The following is a 20482-nucleotide window of genomic DNA, read 5'->3' on the forward strand; positions in this document are numbered from 1 at the left end:
ATCAGGTCTCGAAGATTTCGAGTGTATTCGATTACGAGGATCCTTAGAAGGAGTTCCTGAAATATTGAGATTAGCTCTGGGTTCATGGGAACCTGAATTCGTTTGTGGATTTTAAGACCCATTGAAGTTTGCTTAGGATTCTAAGACCTTTTGGTATTTGATAAAGATTTTAAGACCTTTTGAGATTTGATAAGGATTTTAAGACCTTTTGGGATTTGATAAGGATTTTAAGACCTTTTAGTGATTTCTAAGGATTTTAAGACCTTAGGTTTGTAGACGTTTGATTTCGCCTGAAGAATTTTAAGACCTTCGAGGTTACTAAGGATTTTAAGACCTTAGGTCCAGGTTCATGGAGACCTAAGTTTGTCGGAAGGATTTTAAGACCTTCGAGATTACTGAGGATTTTAAGACCTTAGGTCCAGGTTCATGGAGACCTGAATTTGCTAAAAGGGTTTTAAGACCTTAGGTTCAGGTTCATGGAGACCCGAATTTGCTGGAAGGGTTATAAGACCTTATGTTCAGGTTCATGGAGACCTGAATTTGTTCGAAAGTCGAGGTATCGAAGATAATTGTTTTATTGATAGTAGAATATATGGTGTTATAATAATCATACAATCACTGTTTGGGCTATATGTTCTTTAACCAAACATATGCCCTCTTTGGAGAGAGTGTTAAAATGAAATTGGGGCTGCACTCATAACGGAGTTGCCTACGTACCCAGTCAAGAGACCAAGCCTAACGTAGCTCGAGAGATTTAAGTACCTAATGATAGTATCTCTTCAGATTTGTGGCATTCCACGATCTGATTTCAGGTACTCTGGTTCGTACCTTCAGGAGCTTATAGACGCCAGGTCGTACCACATGGATAATCCGGTAAGGACCTTCTCAATTGGTCCCTAGTTTCCCAGCATCTGGTTCCTTGGTTCCTTCGAAAATCTTCCTAAGTACTAGGTCACCTACAACGAATTGTCGAGGCCTGACTTTGGAATTGTAATGTCGGGCCATTGCCTGCTGATAGTGTTGAATGCGAACCAAGGCTCGGTCTCGTCGTTCCTCGATTAAATCGAGGCTGTCTGATAAGAGCTGGTCATTAGCTTCGGGATCAGACGTACAGAGTTCCCGACGGAGGCTCCCAGTGGAGGTTTCCGCTGGGACGACAGCTTCCATCCCGTAAGCTAAAGAGAAAGGGGTTTCCTCTGTAGCTTTTCTTAGGGTGGTTCGACATGTCCAAAGTACTTCAGGTATCTTTTCAGACCAGGTTTTCTTGTTGGTTCCAAGGCGTTTCTTGAGGTTTGCTAATATTGACTTATTAGCAGCCTCCGCCTGACCGTTACCTTGAGGTCGTCGAGGTGTTGAGAAGGTAAGACGGATGTTCTACTTGTCGCAAAATGCTTTGAAGTCGCGTGAAATGAATTGTCCTCCGTTGTCGGTTACGATCTCATACAGGACTTCGTGGCGGCAGACAATGTCTTTCCACACAAATCCTTCGACTTCGAATCTAGTTATCTGTTGGAAAGCTTCAGCCTCTATCCACTTCGTGAAGTAGTCTGTCAGGACCAAAAGGAAGCATAGCTTCTGCCTTCCTCTTCCTGATGTTATTAGTGGTCCTACGATGTCCATGGACCACCTCATGAACGAGTACGGAGCGGATATTGAGGATAGTTTTTCCGCAGGTTGATGTATAATCGGTGCATGTCTTTGGCATTTATCACATGAAGAGGAGTAAACCTCACAGTCAGCGATAATGGTGGGCCAGAAATAGCCCTGTCTTTTGATTCGGATAGCTAGAGCTCTGCCCCAGAGTGGTTTCCACAGGAGCCGTCGTGCATTTCTTTCATAAGATTGATAGCATCGAGGCCATGGACGCATTTTAGGTAAGGTCCGGAAATACTTCGTTTATGGAGGGCTGACTCGATTATGCAGTATCTTGCGCTTAATGCTTTGAGTTTTCGGGCCTCCCACTTATTGGGGGGAGGGATCTTACCCTCCAAGACGTACTGCATGATTGGTATTCTCCAATCCTCTCTTCCAATGATTTTATCATGAGGAGATGAGGGCGGTTCTTGTTCAGGTCCCTGAGTGTCTTGACCTGATGTCATATTGCCCCCGGAGATATTGGTCGGATTAGGCTCAAAGGAGTCTGAATTTTGAGGAATACCTCCAGTTCTGGTGTTGTTCTCCGGAGTCTGGGTCGTTTCTTCGGATGCGCTTTCAAAAGCAGAGGGACTCCTGGTCCTAGCTGCGCAGACAGGTGAATCCGAGGTCTGGATCTTGCCCCCGGAGATATGCTTTTTAAAACTACGAATTCTGGTTTTCGGGAACCAGTATGTTGTGAGAACTTGGGTCGCTACCGTCTGGGGGTAGCTACCTTCCGTTTGCTCTTTCGGCTTGCTATCGATCTCAGGTTTGGTAGCTATGTTGATACTTGGTTTTTCGATTCCCTCTACGGGTATGATCCGTTTTACGAGGCGGTCTGATGTTGACGCTAGAGCAGCCAACGAGTCTGCTGAGGAGTTCTCTCTTCGTGGGATCCTTGTTAGTTCAAATCTGTTGAACTGCTTAGTGAGGTTCCAAACAACTTCGAGGTATGCCCCCATTCTTTCGTCCCTTGTTTCATACTCGCCGTGGAACTGGCTAGCTACTATCTGTGAATCACTATAAGCGTTCAGCTCTCGAATTCCGAGGCTTAGGGCGAGTTTTAATCCTGCAATTAATGCTTCGTATTCAGCCTCGTTATTAGAAGCGCTGAATCCGAGCATGTAGGATTGTTCGATAGTTTCTCCAGCTGAGGAGGTCAGCCTTAGACCGATGCCGGAACCTTGTCTTGACGAGGCTCCGTCAACATACAGACTCCACTTCGGAGCTTCCGTTTCCAAGTCTAGTTGTTCGGAAGCTAGCTCGATTATGAAATCGGCAAGGACCTGAGCTTTTGTTGCTGCTCGAGGTCTATTCTCAATATCGTATTCACTGAGCTCTATTGCCAATTTAGCTAATCGTCCTGATTGGCTAGGGCTGTGCAAAATTGTTCACAATGGTTGTGAAGTCATTTCGACGATTGAGTGCGATTGGAAATAAGGTCGCAATTTTTCGGCAGTTGTTATGACAGCTAGAGCTAGTTTTCCATAGTAGGGTATCTAGTTTCGGCGTCTATCAGACTCTTGCTGGTATAGTAGATAGGTCTTTGCTCGTTTTGCTCTTCTCGTACCAGCCCACCACTAACTGCAGCGGTTGACACAGCGAGGTACAGATACAGTAATTCTCCCATTACTGGTTTGGCCAAGATGGGAGGTTCGGAGAGGTAAGCTTTCAATTGCTTGAAGGCTTCCTCGCACTTCTCGTCCCATAAGAACTTCTTATTATTTTTTAGAAGTTTGTAGAATGGGAGGCACTTATCAGTGGACCTGGATATGAATCGATTTAATGCTGCGATTTGTCCAGTCAATCTCTGTACCTCTCTGGTTGTCTTAGGTGACGGCATTTCCAGAAAGGTAGCTATCTGTTTCGGGTTGGCTTCGATGCCTCTTTCGGTTACGAAGTAACCGAGAAACTCGCCTGAAGGTACCCCGAAGGTGCACTTGGCAGGGTTGAGCTTCATATCGTATTTGTTGAGGATATGGAAGCGTTCCCTTAGGTGGGAAATGTGATTTTCTCCAACTGAGGATTTGACTAGCATATCGTCAATATAGACCTCCATGGTTTTCCCGAGCTGGCCAGCAAACATTTTATTCACTAGCCTTTGATAGGTAGCTCCTGCGTTCTTTAAACCGAATGACATGACCTTATAGAAATAGGTCCCTCGTTCAGTTATGAATGCGGTTTTCTCTTGATCGTCGGGATCCATCATGATTTGATTGTACCCTGAAAAGGCATCCATGAAGGACATTAGCTGGTGGCCAGCAGTGGCCTCGACCAAACGATCGATGTGAGGTAACGGGAAGCTGTCTTTTGGAAAAGCTTTATTTAGGTCGGTGAAATCTACGCAGATTCTCCATTTCCCGTTCTTCTTTTTTACTACTACTGGATTAGCTAGCCAGTCGGGGTAATGTACCTCTCGAATGGACCCAGCTTTCGTAAGTCGGTCGACCTCGTCGTTAACAGCTTGTGCCTTTTCTAGGCCTAGCTTGCGACGCTTTTGTTTGATCGGTTTGAAAGTGGGGTCTACATTAAGCTTGTGAGTAGTGACGTCGGCGTTTATACCCTTCATGTCATTGTTTTTCAGGATTTGAGTCGTCGATACTAACTTGCTCGGTGAGGATTTTAGGGGGACCTCGAATATTCTGTTGCATCTCACGACCCTCTTGGATCTGTAATTGCTATTGGGCGATTCTTTAAGAATTTTGAATCCTCCTAGGTAACAGATCCTGAAGATCTTTTGGTTACCGTGCACGGTAGCTATCCCTTCAGGTGTCGGAAACTTCACACATTGGTGGTAAGTTGAAGCTACTGCTTTCATCTTATGGATCCAAGGTCTTCCTAGGATCGCATGGAACGGGGAGGGTCTGTCGATGACTACGAAGTTCGTCATTTTCATGATTCTGCCAGCTATAATTGGGAGTTTGATAGTTCCTAATGAGGTAGCTGTTTCTCCGGAAAAGCCTATGAGACTAGCCTTCTGGTCAATGATTTCGTACTCGTCTATTTCCATCCCCTTCAGGGCGCTGTAGAAAATGAGGTCGACAAAGCTCCCGGTGTCTACCATGAGCTTGGGTACTTCGTACCCCGCGATGTTCAGGGTGACGATCAGGGCATCGTCGTGAGGTCTGTCAAGGTTTGACGTCTCACTTTCCCAAAAGGAAATCTTAGTGTTAGACTCGGGGTTAGAAGGCTTAGTTTGAGTGTTAGACACAGCCTTCCAGTACATGAGTTTTAATAGAATTAACAGAGTCTCGACACATATCGGATCCACTGAGGATGTAGTCTACCCTCGAACCGGGGCTCGACTGAGGTAACGGTTTGCTCAGGAGGGCCTCGATTTGTAGGCTTTTTCCTTGGGGGAGCTTCCCAAGGATCATGTCGACCCTTTTCTTAGGAGCTGGGGGTGGTGAATCGGTCTCTTTTTCAGGAGACCTTTCTCGTTTCGGTGAGGTGTCTCTGGGACCTCTTTTCTGGTAGGGCTGTGGTTTTTTGAGGTCCACGCCCTTTATTTCTCCAGCTGTGAATTTAGCTGCCAGTTGTCGTTGGAGGTCCCAACATTCCTCAGTTGAGTGTCCTTTCCGATCGTGATAAGAGCAGAGTTTGTTCTCATCATATCCTTTTGACCAGGGGGTTTTGTTTGCTGCGGCAACAGGTTTTTCTTCCTTATCTTCCTCGATTGCATAGGAATGTTCTCCCTCGGTCTGATTGTTTCGAGAGTTCCCCTTTTTATGAGGTCCTTTTGCTTCTGAGGCTGCACCTTTCGGGTGATTCTGGGGTTTCTTGTGGAGTTTATCCAGTGCAGATGTTTCCTCTTCCAAGGTGACGTATCTAGACGCTTTATGAAGAGCATCGTCGATAGTTGGGGGAGGATTGAGCGTTAGCTCCGACCAAAGTTCCGATTTATACCAGAGACATCTTCTGAGAGCCTCGATGGCTACCTGGTTGTTAGGGTTTGAGAGCTTAGTTCTCACTGCTCTGAATTTTTCGATGTAGGCTCGTAGTGAGTCTCTCACTCCCTGTCTGATTTTCCAGAGGTCAGCCTCGGATGCTTGCTTCAGGATATGAGTCTAGTATTGCTTCATGAAAGCGTTGCTTAACTGGTCGAAGCTATCTATCGAATTTGGTTCGAAACCAGAGAACCATTTGAGGGCTGTTCCGACTAGATTTTCGGCGAATGTCCGGCAGTAACCTGCTTCGCATTCTTCTTTCGTAAAGTGAGCTTTCACGATAGCTAACCGGAAGGCTCTCGGGTAAGCCTTTGGGTCTGAGGTCCCGTCGTATTCGGGGATCCTAATTTTTTGGGTGTCTCTTATGTAAGAGTTGGCAATTCTGTCAGTGAATGGAGTTCCACAGATCTCTTCGATCAAGCTCTCGATTTCGGGAGCTGAGATCGTTGCCTTGTGGACTTGAGCTCCCAATTTTTGGAGAGCTGCGTGAGTTCGTTCTATATATCTGCGAATAGCCTCAGGTCCCTCTAGAGGAAGGACAGTCGGGTCATCATTAGGTACTTGTCGAACAGGCCCCTGCTGGAATCGTGTTCGATCATTTTCCCAAGTGCCAGGTGGGCTGATTTGCTCACTGGCCCTTGGGTTATTTTGACGAGTTAGGTTAGTGGGGCGAGTTGTAGGATCAGCATCGGTCCTTTGATGTTCATCCGGATTTGTGTTTAGGTTTCTGGCCTGAAACACCGAAGCTGACGTTCTGCCCCCGGACGAATTGGATATTCCTTCTCCTGACCTAAGAATAGGTGGTGGAGGAGGTAAGCGAGTGCTCTGACCAGTAATCTGCTCTGGTACAAACCTGGTTGATGCTAGGTTGCTTCCCATAGCACTAGTGAGAGGCGGGCTAAACACAGGAGTTGTCCTAGGGTGAGGCGTTTGGAAAGCAGGTGCATGTTCTCCCGAACCAGTGTTATCAAGGAAAAAATCTAGACGTCCTCGAGGGAACGAGGAGTCGGTTATTCGATCTCGGAAGGTAACTCCCGAGCCCCGACGTTGCGGTGGTTGGGTTGTTGCGATTAGAGATCTAGTGATCTCTTCGAATCGTTGCTGCTGAGCGGCTAGCTGTTGCATGGTACGCTCGCTTTCTTGAGCTTTGTTTACCAACTGCATCATCGTGCGACGGATCTCAGAGAGCTGAGCCTCTGTCTAGTTCGGAGCAGGTTGATGCTGAGGGGTAACAAGGGCTGGGAGCCCTGGATCGATCCCACTGGAGGTTCTCATGTTGGCTGCTCCAGCACTGTTCATCGAGATACTGTTCATCGAGATACTGTTCATCGAGATACTGTTCTTCCAGTACTGTTCATCCGAGTACTGTTCATCGGAATACTGTTCATCGGGATACTGTTCATCGAGATACTGTTCATCGAGATACTGTTCTTCCAGTACTGTTCATCCGAGTACTGTTCATCGGGATACTGTTCATCGGGATAATGTTCATCGTGACACTATTCAGTGGTTAGATGGATTTGTTGTCTGATCGACTGGATTCATCCTTAAGTTGGAGTAAGGGATTCGATTGTTTCTTCCCCACAGACGGCGCCAATTGTGAGGGATTAAACTCACCTCCTGATTTTTAGGTCAGGTTAAAGTTTAGGAAAAGTTAGGGAAAGATAACGTGGGCTGAATCCCGTAAGAACTTTGTAGAATGAATGAATGATTTACTGATATTTTTGTAAGAATTGTTTACAAGAGATGTTTATAACGTTTACAAGGAAAGTGATGAATTTGAGAGCTATTGCTTATGAATAGTAAGAATGCGGATCCTTTGATCATTGTTTGATGTCTTCTTTAAATAGCCTCAAGCCCCCTTTGGTCGCTACCAACTGGTTCCCGAGATCTCCTCCGTGATTTTAGGGATTTGTAACAGCTCCCTTTTGACCGGGTCCTGCGCCTATTTATTTGTCCACGAGCTACCTCTTTGACCGGGTCATGCGCCTATTTATTTGTCCACGAGCTACCTCTTTTCCTCGACCTCTCTAATGAACATCTTCAGTTCACAGCCTCCGGCTCTGTCTTAGCTGTTTCTGAGGATTTAATCCATGATGGGCCTATCGCGGCCCGTTATCATTTCTTGTTGTTTATTACTAGCTAGAGGGTCATATTTGGACCCAACAAGGTGCATCAGATAAGATGTGTAGTAGATGTGATGGCGAGGCGGAAAGTGTCAATCACCTCTTGTTCCAATGTCACTACGCCAGAAGGGCTTGGACAGTTGCAAATATACACATTCCCCCATCCGGAAAATGGTCAAATTCTTTATTTGCCAATCTTTATTGGGTCTTGAACTTGAAACAAGAGTACCCAAAAGAGGAAGTTGATGAAGGATTTGTACCAGTACTGCTATGGAGACTATGGAAGAACCGTAATGAGTTTTTATTCAGAGGGAAAGATTATGATGCAGACTCAACAGTTAGGAAAGTCTGGGAGGATGTGGAGGAATGGAGAAATAGAGAAGAGGTAAAAAATGAGGAGGTCAAAACACCCACAACAGTAGTACCCGACAGAAAGTGGAACTCTCCACTGCCATTATCTCTGAAATGCAACACTGATGGTTCGTGGTCAAAGGAAACAGAGAACGGTGGAGTGGGCTGGGTTTTGAGAGACCCTCAAGGGACACTGGTGTGGGCGGGAGCAAGAAAACTACCAGTAGTGCGATCGGTGATTGAAGTGGAAACAGAAGCCATTAGGTGCGCAATTCAAACATTGGCTGGATTTGGTTACAGGAAGGTAATTGTTGAGACAGACTCTCTAATCTTGACAAAAATGCTCAATGGAGAGGAAGAATTCTGGCCGGTACTCGATCCCATTATGCAGGATATTTCGCGATCTCTGGTAGTGAATGCCGATTATGAAATGGTATATTTTCATAGGTGTAACACCCGTATTTTCCAAAATAAAATAATAATTAATAATCTCATAAAATCTCCATTTATTACTTCTCAAAAGTCGAATAAATAATCAAATAAAATAAATCCCGGAAAATATCGATAAAAGTATAAAACCGAAGGTCTGAAAATATGAAATAAACTCCCAAAAGCGCCAATCCGAAAGCAATCACTTCTGCTGGTCAGTCTCACCTGGAAAGGGGAAAGAAAAGAGGGATGAGCAATATGGGAGTCACTCAGTGAGGTATGGGATGCTAATCCACAAACCACTGACTCAAGTAAATAGAACTCCCACTATGGAAGTTTAGCTCTAACATGAACAAGTAAGACGCCTAAAGCATCACACACAACAAACACTGCGCTGATAGTGCATAGCTATACCACACACCCCGCATCTCCGCATACGGATATACATATGTGGCGTCGCTAGTACAGTCTTTCTCTGTACCCCCGCCCTCGATCGCTGCGTCAGATGCAAACGTCTCTGCACCACGCACCACACAAATTGCATCGCTAGCCCAAACGTCTCTGAGCCCCCGCCCCTCCACAGTGGCGTCGCTAGTTCAGGCATCCCTGAACCCCCGCCCTCGCACATAGTCCCTACTCATAACTATGTATATCTCATCATCACACAATCCAATCAATGGTTGAATCCTCTAGATCCCTAATTCCGGTTTGCAATATATAAACTAACTACCAAGCAAGGACTCAAGCAGACACATTTCATGTTTCGAAGTCTAAGCCTATCATAGAAGGATTCTACACTGGTATGGAATTTATGGAGTAGACCCTCACCTTAGCCACAGATTCTGAAGAAACCTGAGAAACACAGAATGGACCTCGACGTCTCTGAAACAGCAACTCTGGAACTCTCTGAAAATAAATGAATATAATGATTCTGGTAGAACTGATCTATAGAGAAAACATGTGAATATCTCAATAACTGACCGTTAAATTTTCAATCCCTCCAATCAGAATGTAGTCCTAGATGTCCTCTGTCCGTAGCCACCGAGTTTACTCCGATCGGACACCATTTGATCAACCAAAATGGCTTCACTCCTAGGCTGGTCACAAACGCAAACTGCACCAAAACCTCTCACGAAAAGAAAAGTAATCTTCCAGTCACAGCTTGGGGACATGCAGTATTGCATGCTGCGGAATTAATACGCATCAGACCATCTAGTGAACATAGATATTCACCATTCCAGCTCCTCATGGGTCGAGAGCCAGACATCTCCCATCTTAAGACTTTTGGATGTGCTGTTTATTATCCAATAGCTCCACCACAAAGAACAAAGATGGGAGCTCAGAGAAGGATGGGAATATATGTTGGATATGATTCTCCTTCAATTATAAAATACCTCGAGCCAACCACGGGTGATTTATTTAAGGCCAGGTATGCAGATTGCCATTTTGTGGAATCTGAGTATCCAACATTGGGAGGAAATAATAGCAAGCTGGTAAAAGAAATTACATGGAATCATACATCCCAAGCATGGCAAGATCCTCGAACTCAAGTCTGTGATCTTGAAGTTCAGAAGATTATACATCTTCAAGAGCTAGCTAATAAATTGCCAGATTCCTTTGCTGACCCAAATAGAATGACCAAGTCATATATACCAGCTGCTAATGCACCAATAAGAATTGATGTCCAAAAGGGACAAAATCAAGTTGCTACAGAGTCTAAGACACGTCTTAAACGTGGTAGACCAATTGGTTCCAAAGATAAGAACCCCCGCATAAGTAAGAAAGGTGCTAAATAGACCGTGGGCGAGGGGGTGAAGGAGCTGGTCGATGTGGTCGATCCGTCGGTCCAAAAGGACCGGGACATGGACGAACCAACGTCCGGACATGGGCCGGGCGTACCAGCATCCTCAGACATGAACATTGGCATGGTTGCTAAGGGGCCTAATGAGATTTGGGACGCCAAAACTCAGGGTTCTGAACCACCTGACAATGAAGAGATCTCAATAAACTATGTCATGTCTGGAAAACAATGGAACAGAAAACATGTCGACATGGATGATTTATTTGCATATCATGTAGCACTTGAGATCATTGAAAATGATGAGGATCTAGAACCCACGTCCATTTATGAATGCATGCAAAGAAAAGATTGGCTTAAGTGGAAAGAAGCCATAAACGTGGAGTTAAACTCTTTCAAGAAGAGAGGTGATTTTGGACCAATACTCCTAACACCACACAATCTAAAACCAGTGGGTTACAAATGGGTCTTTGTGAGAAAGAGAAATGAGAATGGTGAAGTCGTGAGGTATAAGGCCCGACTTGTTGCACAAGGATTCTCACAGAGACCAGGAATCGATTATGAAGAGACTTATTCTCCCGTGGTGGATGCAACAACATTCAGATTCCTTATAAGTCTGGCCATAAGAGAAAATCTTGATTTACGGTTAATGGATGTAGTAACCGCATATCTTTATGGACCACTGGACAATGACATATACATGAAAGTACCAGATGGTATTGAAATACCTAAGGATGCTAAAGGTTCTCGAGAACAGCATTGCATCAAGCTTAACAAAGCTTTGTACGGATTAAAACAATCTGGTCGTATGTGGTACAACAGATTGAGTGAGTACTTACTGAAAGAAGGCTACAAGAATGATCAAGTAAGCCCATGTATATTCATTAAGAAATCCGGCCAAGGCTATGTGATCATAGCCGTGTATGTTGATTATCTAAACATACTTGGAACGGCCAAAGAGATTTCCCAAACAGTTGAATATCTCAAGAAAGAATTTGAGATGAAAGATTTGGGAAAACCCAAGTTTTGCTTGGGACTACAGATTGAACATCTTAAAGATGGAATCCTTGTGCATCAAAAGACCTATACTGAAAAGGTTCTTAAAAGGTTCAACATGGATAAGTGTCATCCACTTAGTAGCCCCATGGTTGTAAGATCCCTTGGTCTAGACACTGATCCGTTTAGACCTAAGGCTGAGGATGAAGAGGTCCTTGGTCCAGAGTATCCTTACCTCAGTGCCATTGGCGCCTTGATGTACTTGACTACACATACTAGGCCGGACATCTGTTTTGCTGTGAGCCTATTGTCCAGATTCAGTTCATGTCCGACCATGAGGCATTGGAATGGGATCAAACACATTCTAAGATACCTACAAGGAACTAAGGATCGATGTAGGTTTATTTTATGCTAACCAAAACAAAGAAGATTTGGTTGGTTTTGCTGATGCAGGTTACCAGTCCGACCCACACAGTGCTAAGTCCCAGACCGGCTATGTTTTCACATATGGAGGCACGGCCATTTCATGGAGATCAGTCAAGCAGACCATATCAGCCACATCATCCAATCATTCGGAGATATTGACAATCCATGAAGCAAGCAGAGAGTGTGTCTGGCTGAGACTCATGACACACCATATTCGGACAGCATGTGGGATCACAGATGGTAAAGACGAGCCGACCGTCCTTTATGAAGACAATGCGGCCTGCATAGCTCAGCTCAAAGATGGATACATCAATGGTGACAAGACTAAGTACGTTCTCCCCAAGTTCTTCTTCACCCACGACCTTCGGAAAGAAGGAGAGGTCAAGGTACTCCAAGTCAGATCAAGCGAGAACTCAGCCGACCTCTTCACTAAGGCATTACCAACATGCACGCTCAGGAAGCTTATGCAGCAGATTGGTATGCGATCACTGAGAAACTTTCAGTGATGTCCACATCAGGGGGAGTAATGCGGTTGTACTCTTTTTCCTATCCATAGGTTCCCTTTTACCACATTGGGTTTTGGGTTTACTATGGAAATGTTTTAACGAGGCAGTATTCCAAACGCATTACAAGCCCTAGACGGTTATGGCATTCGGGGGGAGTGTTGTAAACCAGATGGTTTATGGATTGCTCATAACCAGATGTTTCAACAGATCGAGGTTACACTTAACCAAGATTGTACTAAACCGAGATTGTAATAAACCGAGATTGTACTAAACCAACCATGTGTTAATGGATTGGGCCTTGTTTCTCCTTTTATTCATAAGTGGCGACTTCTTAACTAAAGTTAAGAAAGTCCCACATTGCTTAACTTTGTAATAGGAGGCCAAACTCCAACCTATATAAGAAGAGCTTTGTTTGCTTATGAATAACATCTCATTCTTTCACAAACAAAGCATCCGATCTCTCTCTCTCTCTGGTTCGATTAGTTCTTAAGCAAGAACACTAGGATTAGAACAAAATTGAGAATTTTTTAAGATAGGAAGGGGTAGAGTTAATCTCCGAAAAACATACGTACACTAGAATGAAACCATTGTCGTTGTCCATTAAATAGATTATCAAATACAGAACAAAAATGTGAAAAAAGCACTACAACAAAAGGGAGAGAATGTTATATACACAAAATTCAATATCAATAATCCTCGAACTTGGGAGGAAGGAGATGGTTATACAGGAAATGAAAGATGATACAACAAATATATAAGTTACATGTATAGTTGGAGTCGTAAACAATTATCGTACTTTGCATTACTGATACTGAACCGCAAGAATCGGGTTTAAGCTGTGTCGGTTTCAGGTTCGGGATCAGGTTCTTTGCACATACAATCAGGCATGGGGAACGTGTAAAGAGACGCAGCGGGTTTTCTTAATTCGACTCCCTTTGCATCATTGTGTCTAAGCATATCTTGCATTTGTTTCTTGAAGTAGTCCCATCTACACCAAAAAAAATAGAACATCCAAAACGAAGAAAATTGCTTTAAAAATTGAGGAATCTGTGAGTTAGAGGTAGGTGTGCCAAGTAGGTTTGGAAATCAGATACCTAATGCTCGGTTTATCCAAGAGCTGGACTAGTTTCCGCTTATCTGGTTTGATTGTCTCAGCGTGGCCTTTGTAAAGGTAGCGACGGTGACCTATCAAGAAATGAGGGAAGTTTCCACCTTGAGTGGATACAAACACTTCACTGTGGAGGCATACTGTGTAGTCAAGAGCAGCCAATCTTGATGAGTGACCCTGCAGTTCCAAAAAAAAAGCAGCACTTTGTTTTTATATATTAAGACAACAATAAAAAATCTTTCAATTTTGAAGGTACATATTATGGGAGAGCCCAGAGGCTTTAATTGTACGTTGCAATTGATATGGACCTAACGCTCCTAACTTAATCATTCTAATACCCACCAACCCGTGGAAACAAAATTCAAATTTCCCATCAAATATATTCCATTAGCAATTGCTTATATATGAATATTTTCAAAACCAAAGCAATCTCTTAGTATTTGATTACCTTAAAGGGAGCAAGTTCTTCTGGGGTAGCTAGAGTATCCTTGGTTTGGAGGAGAGGAAACATCTGCCTAAGAGGAGCCATATACTTGTCGGCTTTGTAAATGTTTCCAGCAGCTACGTAAACCAATGTGTTATTGTTAAAACCCATTCCCCTAAGCATCATTCCCACCTATAGAGCGATGTTACCAAAATCAGTTTCCCAACTGGTTTAAAGATTTTAAAGGAAGCGAGGCAGTTTTTCAGTGATACCTCTAGTGGAGTTAAAGGGCATTTCCCATCTACGCGGTTTGCACCAGGCCTTATCACTCTGCCTCTCCGCCTGAACTTTCCTTTCCACCCTCTTTCTCGGGCCATGTCCATTTCTAGCTTCTCAACCTCTCCAAAGTCATATTCGCAACACGAGAAGGCGACCATGTCCTTTTATAAGAGGAGAAAATCAAGAGATTATTAAAGGCGGGAAGCAGGAATTAACAAATGCAGAAATGAAGAATTAGCAGGAAGTGTGTATATATATAAAAACCATTTCAAAGCGGAGATGAACAGAAACATAGTTTCCGCTGCTCTGAACACTCTTAGTAACCATCCTATTGACCATTTGCTCTGCAAGAAGCCGTATGGGATCTGCAAATCTCAATGCTTCGAAGTTTGCTAAGCATCTAAGTCCTTGAATGTGTGCGGGAACTGCATGAGCTAACCTATTAGAGAATGGTGCAACACGAACAGCCCTAACGAAACAACCAAGTAGATTGTGTTTAGGTAAGCAACTTATAGGAAACATAAAAGGAGGGATCTCAATAATCATCACAAGAACAGAGCCTGTCATATATTTATATACTAACCCTCACACACCCATACAGCCTTAGAACAAGCTTATCAAAAGAGAATGCCATTAACCTACCTTAAGCTATCAATCCCATTTCATTTTTGCATGTGAGGAGCTATCTCGTATTCAATTCCATAAGACCTTGTCAAATATTCTAGGAAGTTGTACAGGAACAACAGAAAAGACCAAGCACAAAGAACCAACAATTCCTAAATAAAACTGAGAGGAAAGAGGAAAAAGAAAAAAGAAAATACTGTCAGTGAATGGCATACCCCAAACGCAATAGTTGTGGGAGCACCTTATGGAGATAGTATGCCGGACTCGACCAAGCCTTTAATCTCAAATTAACAATACTGCTTATATTGTAGTTGTACCGCTCGAGTATATCTTTAGGGAGCTCTTTCACTACTTTCACGTTCTTACTAAGCGCATATATGAAGAAGTCTTCATCAAATATATCACCAAATTTGCTGTAACCAACACAAGAAAAAAAAAACAGACGTGAGCAAATCATGCTGCAAAACGAAGCAATTTGGTCTATAAGATAACATTTGACCTTATCAATCTCTATCTAAAGCAACGGAATTTTAAATTATTTAATTAAACAAATAGTAACCTGGAATCACGCCATACACTGTTTAAGTGAAAAATGGGAATGACAAGAGTAGCATTAAGCAGTCCGGCCACAGCAACTGCATCACATATCTGCACCGTTCAAGAGGAGAGATATAATCAACAAACACGCTATGCAGCTAAAACGAAAGTGAATTTGAATGTGAGAGAGTAAAACATACTGACAAGCGTTGTTGATTCAAGCCCCCATTTGCTTCGATTATGAAGAAACCATTAGAATTCGATCCTGCAGCAGAAACGTTAGTGCTTATGCAAGGTTTCCACAGGCCTTTAACTCTTGGCTTCCATGCTTCCATCAGCTGCATCATCATCAGAGGCAACACTCTCTATATATATATATATTAAGCAACAAGAGAATCAGATCAGATCTACAATCAAATTTTCCATTGAAATTTTTACCGCATTGCGACTGCTTCGATTAGCATCAGCTTCCATCATAGGCCAGAGACGCTTAAAAACCTTTGGACTCCGGTAAACCGAACCCGGGGGACCTCGTCTGTACACAATCTCGACGCCGTGACCTAGATCGAGGATAGTGAAGCCAAAGGAGCCCATGAAAAGTAACATTCCAGCGATGTAGAGAAGAGGCGCCAGTAGTAAGACACCTTTCCGCCTAAAAACAACGGAGAAGAGTAAGAAGACGAGCCTCTCTCCTATTCCTTGGTTGGAGGTTTTTCCCCTCGAGGGACGAATCCGAGGCGAAGAAGGCGGTGAAGCAAGGGATCTAGCGTTTCCGTTGCCTAGGCGGCTGAGGCCGTGCATGATATATGGATTATGGATGGGGTAAACCCTAGAAACGGAGAGTAAAGAAGAAGATCTAGGGAAGAGAAGGCCGGAGTAGCATTGGTGTGCGTGGATGTGGTTAGCTTCCTTGGCAATCGATTTGACAAATTTCCAATTAAAACTAAAACGCTAGAAAATAAACCAAAAGATAGATAGGTCGCTGAGGGAGAAACAGAGCAGCAGAGAGAGAGAGAGAGAGTGAATGAGAGAACGGGTTGCGTCGCTTCGAGAAAGTAACGTCATCACATGAAAGAAGCAATGGCTATAACGAGCTAAAGACATCTCCAACATCACTCTATTTTTGAGTTTGAAATTTAACTATAGAATAAATTGGTTTTTGTTTATCATTTTATTTTCTACTCTAAAATAGAAGTACCATAACACCAAATTTCAACTCTATTATAAAGTTACTCTATTCTGTAGTAGAAAATAGAGCAACAAGAGAGTGAGTGCCGCCTGAGATTTCGACTTTATGAGAGTGCTTTCACTTTGTATTTTTATCTTTCTTTCACATTTTTTTCTTTTAGAAAGATTTATATTTTCACATTAATTTTGATAGTTTAACGAGTTTTTCTTGGGCTAATCCTAGTTTAACAGACCAGTATTTGTACTATCATAGTCACTAGTAAGCCTGGATGTTCGGGTATCTATTCAGGTTCGGTTCGAGTTTTTTGGATTTCGGTTCTATTTTGTAACACCTTTTAGGTCCCATTCTAGTAAATCTACAAGTTCGGTTCGGGTACGGATATAACACATCGGTTTCAGTTCGGTTCGGATAGTACCCGAAGTAACCATGTATCATTCGGATTCGGGTTATATCAGATCGGTTCGGATATACCCTAAATAAAATCTAAAATTCAATAGAAAAGCATAAAAAATATATACTTACTTATATATAATGGAGTATTTAAGATATTTAAAAAAAAAATTTAGATACTTATTGTTAGATATCATGTTGAAATAAATATGAAATTGAATATTTGAAGTACATATTTATATTTTAAATATTTATATTATATATTAATTCGCATATTCGGATCGGTTTGTTCGGATATTTTTCGGGTTTTTCGGGTTTTTTGGATTATCCATTCGGGTTCGGTTAATAACACTTCGGGTTCGGATATGTTCTATAATACCCTACAAGATCCATTCGGATATTTTTTAGATTTCAGATTCGGTTCGGATCAGGTTTTTCGGTTCGGTTCGGTTCGGATTTCGGAATACGGGTTACTGGTTTTATGCCCAGCCCTAGTCACTAGTGGCTGACCTCGGAGCAAGCACGGGGATTTTGTTTATTCATGGATATTTTACTTCAATAGTAAATAATATGTTGCAATGACAGAGATATAGTAGTTGGCATCATTAGGGAAAATGATATATAGTTAGAGCATCTCCAATGGAGGGTTCTATCCATTGGAGTTCTACACTATTTAGTAGACCCTACAACTACATACATAAATACAATAAATACATACACATATTCATATTTAGAACTCTAATGGGTAGAACTCTCATTGGAGATGGTCTTATATTAGCATAATAGACATTTTTGTTACCACCCGTTGCTGATTGGTACATTTATTCATTATAATGTTCCTTTCGACTCACTATTAGCATTGTACATGCATTCTAAATTTTTTGCAAATGTTATCTAAATGTCTTTGAGAAAACTGAGTTTCTGAATAAATGGAGAAGAAGAATATGCCTAGTGCCATAAAATGAAATAAAATGAAAAGTTATTGGAGTCATCATCAACTGTACAAACAACTACAATTTCTATAAAAGGCAAACATATAAGTAGATGAATACAAAAAGAAAACAAACCTTGTTATTCATCTCCTTTTTCTTCGGTAGATATATCGTTATTTTGGCTGGTTTTGCTTCTTTTCTGAGTTTCTGTTAAATCATCCGTTTAAATTGCACTAATAATGTAGATGACAAAAAAATCACATCTCATATCTTTCTCTTAGATTTTTTTTATCATAAAATAAATGTTCATCAAGCGAACATAAGGAGAGAAGTCTGAGACATGCGTCAACTTTTTGAAAATCTTTCTACATTTAAAAAGAGAATCTTATGATTAACTATGCTTAAGAGGTATCCAAAAATAATGTCGTCCTACAGAAAATAGCTGAATAGAATTAAAGAGTCAAATATAAACCTCCAATCATGGCATACATTGCAAACTGAAATGTCTGTCGGTAAGTCCCTGCTATGACTCAACCTCATTTACGACTTTGGCTTTGATGCTTCCTCCCATAACCCCTTGATGCTGACCAAGTGTATGTCCTTCTCCTAACTGAGAGTAGCTTCAGCTCTATATCAGTCAATCAACAAAACCGAAGTCATAAAGTGTACCATGAATATTTGTACTTTTAATAAATTAAGACACAACAAAATGCAAGAGTTAATGACATCATCGTCTAAGATTCGCTTTCCCTGAAATCTGAAAAATCACATCATTGAGGATCAACTGATGAAAATACTTGCAAAAATGAGACATTGAGATCTTAAACTATACAATTTTAAGCCTTGGTGATCAAGCGATATCGTTAATAAAGATAATATTTAGCAAACAACCTCACAACTCCAACGTGCACTTGCATTGAAACATATATTTCATGTGAAGGAGGAGACACCATGCCGGAGTTTTTTGGAACACTTAGCACATGAGATGTAGCACCATCCATTATTAGTTTCTATCGAAACAACTTTGGCAGTGCATATGAACTCAATATTTTGTGTTTAACTGAGTTATATGGGTTTAATGTCCTGAGTATTAGAAAGATTGATTAGATGTTAAATCAGGAAACATACTTGTGGGGCGAGGTTATAACGTAGGCATTCAACTCGGCTAATTAAACTGTCTCCAGCTTCTGCACTCCACCGTATTTGGTACCACGGATGGAGTCACTTTTGTTTGTGGTACACAACCTGGTAAGCACGATGTAAGGAGTGGATGCCTCACCTATGGATCGAACTGAGTGGATACAACCATCAAGTGACTACGAAAGTGACTATGAAGCTGACTTGGAGCTAAATGGAATTGGTGACACTCAAACTCGAAGCCAAACTGATGATGGACCAGACATGACTTTCTCAGCTCAAAAAGGCTCATTCTCTTTCTCTAATGGGCCAGTTACTCAATCTCAGACCAGGAAATTGAAGAAGGCAATTGTTTGCTTGGTTTATCGTAAACTAGAGCCAAACCAAGATGAAGATCACGTCAAAGAACCGACTCAACTCTTCAATTGTTTGGTCTTTGGTCTTGCCTAGTTTTTCTAAGTATTTTCTCTTTTCTGCAACTTATGACTTTTCGGTTTCCTTTAGGACCTCTCATTTTCTTCTTCTTTCTACTTAAACTCCAGATGTTGCAGACCGATTTTTCAATCACCTTTTTAATCAAAAACTTTCTCTGAAACTTGTGATTCCTTTGTTCAGTTCTTGAACATCGATTGCCTAGAAGAGTGATCTCCATAAGCACCTGTCTTGTTTACTAGTAGGGTTGCCCTCACGGACTAAGGCATCAAAGCAAGTGTTTGATCAATCCATAGATCTCACACCCAAATTCATCCTCCATCTCGATATCTATCCACAAATCCATCAACTCTTCATAATTAGATCAGTGTTAGTAACCTGATCCTCCATCAAATCGGTTCTGTTTGTGCTAGTAGCCTTCAAGATCTTCATAACTCTAATAATCTGATCTTCAAGATCATTCAACGGACTGCTTCCTCATTAGGATTGCGTCAAGTGGTATCAGAGTAGATCGAGGGCTTTTGATTTGGGGTTTGATTCAATTTCTTTCTCTCTTTTTTGGGAACCTCTTTTGATATATTTCTCTGTTGAAACTGTTCATCTTCTTTGTTAGATCTGTATTTAAAAAAATATATATAGAAAGATCAAAGTAGCTGAGAAAAGTTGAAGATAAATACAACTTGGCTGAAGAGAAATCCGGTCTGGCTGAAGAGAAATCCAGCCTTGGTGGTAAAGCCTCTTGCAACCAATAATCTTGCAATTTGTCTATCTTTTTCTTCTCTTTTGGGGTGGGGATTCGCTCTTTAAAGGCTTGATCTCTGATTGATTATTGAACTGCTAGAATCACAGAAGACAACTGAGTGAACTAAACTCTTGAGAGAAACACTTGAGAGAAGTGAGGCTTTGACTATATGTTATTGTGCTAATTTTCTTGTTGAGATTGTAACAGGAAACCATGGCTGGAGATGTTAGTAAAAGAAAGGAGGCACCAACTGTTACTTTTAAGAAATTGCAGATGGAAGAAATAGTGTCCGAGATCATGAAAAGAAAGAATAAGACTGATCTTTTACAAAATAAACATGCTGATGATTCCTTTAGTAATGTTTCTCAGGTTCAGATAGATGCTAAGATCAAAAGGAGGAGCATAATACCATCTTTCTATGGCAGAAATGACCATGATGGCTACTTGGAGTGGGAGCAGAAAATAGAACTTGTC

General features: G+C 42.0%; 2 protein-coding genes across 3 annotated transcripts; one reads left to right on the top strand and one right to left on the bottom strand.

Moving 5' to 3' along the window:
- Nucleotides 1-7766: 7766 nt before the first annotated feature.
- LOC130497268 (uncharacterized) lies at nucleotides 7767-8512 on the top strand. Its single transcript, XM_056990136.1, has 2 exons — nucleotides 7767-8429; nucleotides 8507-8512. Exons 1-2 carry the CDS (start codon nucleotides 7767-7769, stop codon nucleotides 8510-8512), a joined length of 669 nt encoding a protein of 222 aa, XP_056846116.1.
- Nucleotides 8513-12788: 4276 nt separating this feature from the next.
- Nucleotides 12789-16266, bottom strand: LOC108830212 (O-fucosyltransferase 9). Of its 2 annotated transcripts, none has more exons than XM_056986859.1 (9): nucleotides 15625-16266; nucleotides 15387-15551; nucleotides 15209-15297; nucleotides 14865-15062; nucleotides 14290-14494; nucleotides 14019-14186; nucleotides 13771-13938; nucleotides 13309-13499; nucleotides 12789-13202 (listed from the first exon to the last, which is right to left on the bottom strand). In XM_056986859.1, the coding sequence occupies exons 1-9, from the start codon at nucleotides 15985-15987 to the stop codon at nucleotides 13046-13048; spliced, it is 1704 nt and encodes a 567-aa protein (XP_056842839.1). In that variant the 5' UTR covers nucleotides 15988-16266; the 3' UTR covers nucleotides 12789-13045. The 2 variants fall into 2 exon arrangements, with proteins under 2 accessions (XP_056842839.1, XP_018459309.1); XM_018603807.2 differs by having other exon boundaries at nucleotides 15387-15524; nucleotides 15625-16265.
- Nucleotides 16267-20482: the final 4216 nt, after the last annotated feature.

The sequence above is a fragment of the Raphanus sativus genome, chromosome 1, assembly GCF_000801105.2.
Source record: "Raphanus sativus cultivar WK10039 chromosome 1, ASM80110v3, whole genome shotgun sequence".
In the NCBI taxonomy this organism is placed as follows: Eukaryota; Viridiplantae; Streptophyta; class Magnoliopsida; order Brassicales; family Brassicaceae; genus Raphanus; species Raphanus sativus.